Below are 8,589 nucleotides of genomic sequence, written 5' to 3'. Positions count from 1 at the left end.
GGGAGGATAATTAAATAAACTTGAATTTTAATACATTTTATTTTATTTATAAAATTGGTCTGGCGAGGAGTTTCTTCTTCTTTTTATGTCGATTCAGTCGACCATCCCATTGTTCCTGTTCCTTGCGTTGTTCTTCTTCCCGTTCCCGGAGGAAATCTAAATACGAAGTGCACTCCTCGCCGTCCCACTCCGTCGACCACCCACCCGGGTACTCCTGCTGCTCCTTTGTTTCTTTTGATCCACCGGGTTGCTCCTGCTGCTGGTGATGTTCCCTTGTCGTTTCATGTCGTACCGGGAATTCTAACCCCCGGTACTCTTTGTGTGATTTGAATATGTGACGCCCTAAGCGATGCGCCAACATAATATGCGACTTGTTATACGGACAAACCGCGATTTTTTCTAGAACAAAACAAAGTATGATATGTAGCGTTTCCTATAAAACACACATTTTTTTTTTTTAAACAAAACTTCCAAAAAGGGGGGTTATCAAATAATTTTAAAAATTGTTTTTTAAGTTATACGCGCATACTAAAATTCACGTTTCAATTCACTGTCATTTAAATGTAAGTGTATTATTGTCAAAAGGGCAAACTGCAATTTTTTAGTACAAAAAATAAACAAAAATATGTATATATTTCGCGTTTTCCCCATAAAACGCACATTTTTGAAACAAAACTTTCAGTAATTTTAAAAATTGTTTATTTTTTAAAAGCCAAAATTCCCTATTCACTGTCATTTAAAAGATATTAAAAACGCTCAATTTAATTCGATTATTATTGTCAAAAAGGCAAACTGCAATTTTTTAGTACAAAAAATAAAACATTTTTGAAACAAATTTAAAAATTGTTTATTTTTTAAAAGCCAAAATTCCCTTTTCCATTCACTGTCATTTAAAAGCTATTAAAAACACTCAATTTAAATCGGTTATTATGCAACGTAAAAAAGATGAGTATCATATTTTAAAAACAGGTAGAAACTAACCAAAAAAGTGATAACCCAAACTGAAACCCACAAGAAAAGACGCGCACTGTATAAAGGTAATTAAAATATAAAACTTACCAGTTGTAGGGTCGTAGGGAAATGGACATCGCACTTCTGTATTCATTGCACTGAATATAGTCTATAATACACATGCAACGTATTTATACACATGCACTCCCTTCCATGGTTGAATTAAAAGTCGAAAGGTCTTCTACCCACAAGCACCAACGCCGATTTGAATAGACGCGATGTTGTCGCCAGACAACCGTGCAGGTAGGAGTCTCAAGGTCAACACGCTTTCACACGGGAACGCAACCGTTTCGGACGTTGGACGAACGTATGTTGCCGCAAAAGATCAAGGCCAACTTGCTTTCATTTTTTACAATCTCCGTATGGGATGTGGAATTTCAAAACGCGCCGAGTCTAAATGTCAAGTTGTTTTGCTTGTTGAGAATAATAATTAATTGCCCCCTTTATATTTGCTCCGTGGGATTAACGTAATGGGAAAAATTTGTTGCAACGCATGTGGAGGTGTCTTCGTTTGTTAACTTTTAGAAAGTATTCTCGCACCGTATAAATACATCTCATTTTTCTCTGTTTTGTCAGTAGTTGTTTTTGGTATTATTCGTGCAACGTGGAAGCTAACTTAGTGGTTTGGTGTTCGTACAAAAAAGCAGTAAGTACCTTTTTTATTGTCTTATTTTAATTCTTTAACATTTGTTATTATTTTATAAAGGTCCTAAAGATCATCTTAGTACTCTCAACCCGTAACCGCAAATAGAATAGCAGCAATCTTAAGCGTAAGTTTTTTTTTATTTTTTTAATTTTGAGATAAAATAATTAATAATAATTTATAGATGGACTTAAGTCAACTGAATCAAACCTGTCTTGCAGAAGGTGATTTTGAGCAGCCGATTGTCAAACTGCATGAATTGCCGATAGGCGTTCCGTTTAAAATTACTAGAGCCAAATTGTTAATACAAAATTTGGCAATTCCGTGTTGCTGCAATTAGAAAATTCCGTAGTATTTCTTCCTACTCGCGTGACAGAAGCTTTCCGTCCGAGACTAGAACACTTTGCGTCGGGGCAGTACAAACTGGTCTACGAGGGATCCAAAGATATTGGAAAGCCCAACTCTTTAAAGAAATTCAAAATAATTCAAAATTAATCAACATATTATACAGGGTAAGTCTTATTTACTGTTATATATTTAATAAACCACGATGCGCGTAAAGCAGATCATTCATAGAGCGCAAATCTTAATTTTAACCTTACAAAAATTAAAAAAGCATATTTCCGACAAGTTCACTCTTAGAGATAGTGATGTGTGGCTTAGGAGACTAAATAAAAATATTGAATCTTGCAACCAAATCGTTTCTAACGAAAAGGATTTATCTATTGGGTTAAAAAGAAAATTACAAACTACAATTCAACATCTGAAAGCTATTAGAAAAAATTATTCTTAATTATCAACATAAGCATTTTGGATTGGGATTACAAAGTAGTAGCCGCGAGACAAACACAAATGAAATGGTTGTATGGGAATCGGTAGCGTCGTGTTTCCAGGGAAGAGTTCAGACTGGTGTCATAATTAATTTACTTCATAAAGATTTAATTCAATTTTTAAACGATTCTCGTCCAATATTTCAACAAAAAATTAGTCAAATTTTAAAGAAATTTTTATTGCTGAAAGTAAATACCACATTTTGCGGTGAATTTATTAAGGCAAAAAATGATGTCCAAGGCGAAGTTGATGTTAAATATCTGAGTACCGGAAATGCTGTAGTTGATTTAGGAACAGAATTGAATGATTGGTTTGTTGAAAATGTGCAAGATAAAATTTTAAATCAAATGTCAGAGTTTCAGGAACGTGATTCCGGGTGGGCTTTAAATAATATTATTTATTTAGAGATTAACATTAATAAATTTGAAATGGGTAACGGGTCATCCTTCGTTGAGTTGCCTAAAGAAATTGCGAATAAAAGGGCTTGTATTAACATTAGAAATGACGATCAAGCGTGTTTTTATTGGTCAGTTGTATGCGGACTCTTTCCAGCACGTTTTCGTCAGTATTTACCCTCTTCATATCCATACTACAAAAGTGTTTTGAAAACTGAAAATTTACAAACACCTATGGAAATGAATAAAATAAGCAAATTTGAAAAAGACAATGATATTTCCATCAATGTTTATATCTTAGAGCTTAATAAAAATGAAAAAACTAGTTTTTATTCCGTGTTACCTGCACGATTAACAAAAGAAAAACGCGAAAAACATTCAAATTTGTTGTTAATACAAAATAAATATTATCCAAAAGTTAATGATTTTGATCCTGATCCGCAAGATAATGATTATGAAGAAATAAAATATCACTATTGTTACATTAAAAATTTGTCTCGATTAGTTTCCTCACAGCTCAGTAAATATAATCACAAGAAATACATTTGCGATAGGTGTTTGAATTATTTCAATAACGAAACTCGTCTACATGACCATGAAACAATATGTTCCAGTTTCAATGAGTATAAAGTGTCTTTTCCCAAATATGATTACGTTGAATTTCGAAACCATATATATAAACAAAGGACTCCGTTTGTAATTTACGCCGATTTTGAGAGTCAATTGAGAAAAGTAAATTTGAAAATTTCAGATAAAACCTCGAAATACCAAAAGCACGAAGCTTACAGTGCTGCATATTACTTTAAATGTTCTTATGATGATTCAATATCATTTTTCAAAAGTTATCGTGGTCTAGATTGTATTGATTGGTTCGTGGAGGAAATATCTAATTTATCAAAATTTGTTCGTTCAAAATTTAAGGATATTATACCAATGGATAGTGAAATTAGTCTAGATCAAAGGTCGAGTCATTGTCATATTTGTGAAAAACCTTTTTTAAAAGAAGATGTTATTGTTCGTGACCATGATCATTTTACTGGTAAATTTAGAGGTTTTGCCCATCAGGCTTGTAATTTAAATTTTAAAAAAATATTTGTAGTGCCCGTAGTATTCCAGAACCTTTCTGGATACGATAGCCACTTCCTGCTTCCGGTTTTAGCAAAAAAAAGCTATGTATCCATAGTTCCGGTTAATAAGGAAAAATACATCTCTTTTACATATTTCGAACCTGATTATAACATAAAATTTAGATTTATAGATTCGTTTAGATTTTTGGGAGCATCTCTGGATAATTTAGTTTCCAGTATGGATAAAAATGAACTATATATTTTAAGAAAAGAATTTTCCGATCTCGACGAATCAAAATTAAATTTACTGTCGCAAAAAGGTATTTTTTGTTACGATTACATCGACCATATAGACAAATTAAATGAAACAACTTTACCCCCGATTGAAGAATTCTATAATAAATTAAGTGAAAGCAATATTAGTGAAGAAAAATATTCCCACGCACAAAGTGTTTGGCAGTCGTTTGAAATAAAAAATTTAGGCGAGTATTCAGATTTGTATTTAAAAACCGACGTTATTCTTCTGGCAGATATATTCGAAAATTTTCGAAAAACTTGTATGGCAACACACGTTTTGGATCCGGCGTGGTATTTCAGTATGCCCGGGTATACATGGGATTGCATGCTTAGATTCACAAAATGTCGTTTAGAACTTTTGCGCGACATTGACCAAATTATGTTTATCGAGCGGGCTATACGAGGTGGAATTTCGGTGTGTGTTGGTAGATATGCGGAGGCCAACAATAAATATATGCCCAACTACGATTCATCCAGGGATGATTCCTATATCATGTACTTTGACGTCAATAACCTCTATGGCAAGGCCATGTGCGAGCCTCTTCCTTACGGAGGATTCGACTGGATGTCTCATCAAGAGATTGATTCATTTAATGTCATGAACATTCCAGATGAATCTTCCCAAGGATATATCCTAGAGGTAGACCTGGAATACCCGCAGAAATTACATGACACACATAGAGATTTTCCATTTTGTGCCGAACATCGAGTGCCCCCCAATTCAAAGTTACCAAAACTAATGACTACTTTGTATAATAAAGAAAAATACGTCATACACTATCGCAATTTAAAACAGGCTCTCAAAAACGGTCTCGTACTAAAGAAAATTCACAAAATATTAAAATTTAACCAATCTCGTTGGTTGAAATGTTATATCGATCATAATAATAAATTAAGAACCCAAGCAAAGACAAAATTTGGTATAAATTTATACAAATTGTTTAATAATGCCGCTTACGGTAAAACAATGGAAAACATTCGCAAGCATCGTATTGTTAAATTTGTTAAAGCGTGGGATGGTCGCTACGGTGCGAAAAATTTAATTTCTAGTCCTAGATTTCACAGTAGAACCATACTTGATAACAATTTGTTGCTTATAGAATTAAAAAAATCGGAACTTTGCTTTAATAAGCCACTTTATATTGGAATGTCCATATTGGATTTGTCGAAAACGACCATGTACGAGTTTCATTATAATTACATGCTTCCAAATTTGGGTCCCGAAAAATGTAAAATTCAATACATGGATACGGACAGTTTCATTTATAATATCAAATGTTATGACGCATATGAAAGCGTTATTAAGGCCGATTTAACAAAATTTGACACGTCTGATTATCCTAATGACAATCCCTATAATATACCGCAAATCAACAAAAAGGTTTTGGGGTTGATGAAGGATGAGACTAATGGCACCATCATTAGTCATTATGCGGGGTTAAGGTCGAAAATGTATACTTTCAAAATTTTAACGGGTTCGGTAGTTAAAAAGTCAAAGGGTATTCAGTACAATATTGTAAAAAATAAAATTTCATTTGATGACTACGTAGAATGCTTAACAAATTTTAGGGAAAAGTACGCCACTCAACGAACCATTCGTTCATACACTCACAATGTATTTAGCATCGAACAAACAAAAGTTGCCTTGAGTCCTTTAGACGATAAACGTTATCTTTTGCCGAATTCATATGAAACGCTTCCGTGGGGACATTATAAAGTGCCGTAATTATTTTTTAATATATTTTTGTTACAGATTATGGTCAAACAACTTACATTAGAAAGCCTTTGTATTATAACAATTTGCGAAAATATTAGGTGTAGTGCTGATTTTTTGCTTGAGTCACCTTTGCCTTGGAAACTAACGATACTAATATTTAAATATTATTCGAAATATAGATGGAAGTACCTTAAACAATTAGCGCTCCAGTCTGATGGCAATTCTTTATTAAATTTAGAATTCATTCTGTTGAATAAGAGATTTGGATCGTCTTACAGAAATAGCATTTTGGCAACTCCAACCATTGATTTTGACGGAGAATCCGCTTACTGTTTATGGGTCAGTTATTACAGGATAAAATATTCGGAAATTTTAGTTTGTAAATCTTGTCACTTTATATTTCAAGTAGTTAAAAAATTTAAAAAGAAAAATTTTAGACTTTTATTGGATCACTATCATTTACAGCTGGATATAAATAATTTGAATGATGTATATCACGATAAACAATTTTGGTGTCAAAGCTGCTTTGAAGAAGTTTTGTTCACTGTAGAAACTGAAGATGAATGTAATTTAATGCTTCACGATGAGAGGAAATATGGAAAAAAGTTACGCTTTTCTGATAGTCCATTGAACTATTAATACTGTGGTTTTATTATAACATATGTAACTGTAGATAAGACTTTTATGTATTGATTGTATTCCATTGTATTGCAACAAGAATAAACATGTATATATTTAGACGCTATTTTCTTTTTTACCACCACCACAACACCGCATAATAATTACACAGAAGTTTGTAATTGTATAATTTATTTATTATATACATTATTACTATTTTACAATTTCGTTAAATGCTAAATTATTAAATTGTTCTAGTTTTCTTTTGCACTCTTGAGCTTGCATCCGCGCCACTTGCAAGTCTGTATTAAAAAGCGCAATTTGTGTTTCAATTTCGTTGATATTGCACTCTAATCCCGACAACTGAGACGCCAAGTTTCTTTTTAAATTGAATGCCTCACAAATGACACTTTTTTCTCTACCGTCCGTGAACACTTCGAGCCAATCAGCGGATGACGTTGGAGCTGCAAACGCTTCACTTGTGGTAGTTTTCTTCTTCTTCTTGCGGGATACGACCGACGCACTTTGTTTTCGTTTGGTCGCAGATTTTTTGGTTTGTTGCTCTACAGGAACGAAGCTGGACGGGAGCACTTCTGATGAAGGAAATTGCAACTCGAAATTTTCCAATAAATTATACAATTCGTTGGATGTCACAATTTTCTCTTGAGCCATCATATACACGTATTTATGTCAGAACTTCTAAATCGAGACTAAATTTATTTCAAAACGTCTACGTTGTCTACCCACGAATCGTGCGACTTATCCAATCCCAACCAGCGCACGAGAACCATATTGCCTCGTCTGCGCAACACCTTTTCGACGAGATATAAGTCCGGGTTAACTGTCTTCTGCAATTCTTCTTCATAAAATCCGCCCATTATGGGTTTACCCTGCATATCTTGAAGCAAATACGTTACGGGGTTAGTAACCCGTACTTTAACAATTTTAAACAATTCCGTGGTCCAATTCGGTGTATAACCTTTGTTGAAAACGTGCTTGACTTTGCTGATTCTAACGATGTCGCCGACTTTAAGTTTACGAGGACCGAATATTTTTATGCTACTATACGCGGTTTTCAAAATTCTCTTTTCGTTGCTCTTACTCACATCGATGGGTTTCGTACCCGTCGTTCTATGTTTTGTGTTATTGTATTCATCAACGATAGAGGCGAGCACATCGATCCATTTGTACGTCCCGCGTAAAGAAAAATGTCGAAACAATTTCTCTTTGAGGGTACGTATCACCCGTTCGACAATTGAGGCCTTTTTTATGCTATACGTACTATAGTGGTTAATTTTATGCTTATCCACAAGTTTCAGAAACGTGTCGTTGTAAAATTCTTTACCGAGATCCGTTTGCAAGTTTTGAGGGTGCCGTCCGTCCTTGAGAATTTTGGAAAACGCCTTGGCGACTTCGACCCCGGTTTTGGTTTTCAACGGGCGACACCATACATATTTTGAGAAACAGTCTATCACAACCAGCACGAATTTAAAATTTCTGTTTTGTTTGCTGTAGCGATCTAATTGGGCCAGATCCGCTTGCCACAGGTCATCCATCCCTCGTATTATAGTCCGGCGGCGAGCATAATTTCTGCGTGCCGGCTTGTGCAGTTCTCGAACCAGTTGTACCTTCTCTTTATTCATAATGTGTGTTCGGTTGCGATGGAGGATTTAAAACCCTTTGTTTCAATACCTTCATTATATTCTCATTTTCGTTCGTAAGTCGCTCCATTTTGGTTACAATATCATGAAATTGCTGTGACAAAACGGCGACTTTTGTCATGTGCTTTTCCAAATCTTTCTTTGCGCTCATTTCGCTTAGCTTTTGGTGGAAAACTTCGCGAAACTGCATAATTTCATTTTCGAGTGTAGTGCTACTCATTTTCAGTTGTTCTTCAAGACGCGAGAATTTAGTTTTGTCTTCAATTTGTAATCTTTTCGTGTACGCTTCGAGTTTCTGTCCAATAATCTTTCTCAATGCAATTTTTAATAAATTACTTGTCTCATCCAC

At 34.3% G+C, this 8,589-nt stretch overlaps 1 protein-coding gene and 1 long non-coding RNA gene across 2 annotated transcripts; one reads left to right on the top strand and one right to left on the bottom strand.

Moving 5' to 3' along the window:
• Positions 1-46: 46 nt before the first annotated feature.
• On the bottom strand, positions 47-1,199 carry LOC132708463 (uncharacterized). Its single transcript, XM_060680806.1, has 2 exons — positions 1,060-1,199; positions 47-399 (listed from the first exon to the last, which is right to left on the bottom strand). Exons 1-2 carry the CDS (start codon positions 1,103-1,105, stop codon positions 47-49), a joined length of 399 nt encoding a protein of 132 aa, XP_060536789.1. The 5' UTR covers positions 1,106-1,199.
• Positions 1,200-1,534: 335 nt separating this feature from the next.
• Positions 1,535-1,951, top strand: LOC132708464 (uncharacterized). Its single transcript, XR_009619957.1, has 3 exons — positions 1,535-1,657; positions 1,718-1,781; positions 1,839-1,951. It is a non-coding gene; the product is annotated as an uncharacterized LOC132708464 (long non-coding RNA).
• The last annotated feature ends 6,638 nt before the right edge of the window (positions 1,952-8,589 follow it).

This window comes from Cylas formicarius, unplaced genomic scaffold (genome assembly GCF_029955315.1).
Source record: "Cylas formicarius isolate icCylForm1 unplaced genomic scaffold, icCylForm1.1 PGA_scaffold_114__1_contigs__length_34367, whole genome shotgun sequence".
NCBI classification, from domain to species: Eukaryota; Metazoa; Arthropoda; class Insecta; order Coleoptera; family Brentidae; genus Cylas; species Cylas formicarius.
The sequence above is the reverse complement of the archived record's forward strand: the minus strand, read 5'-3'. Positions and strand labels throughout refer to the sequence as shown.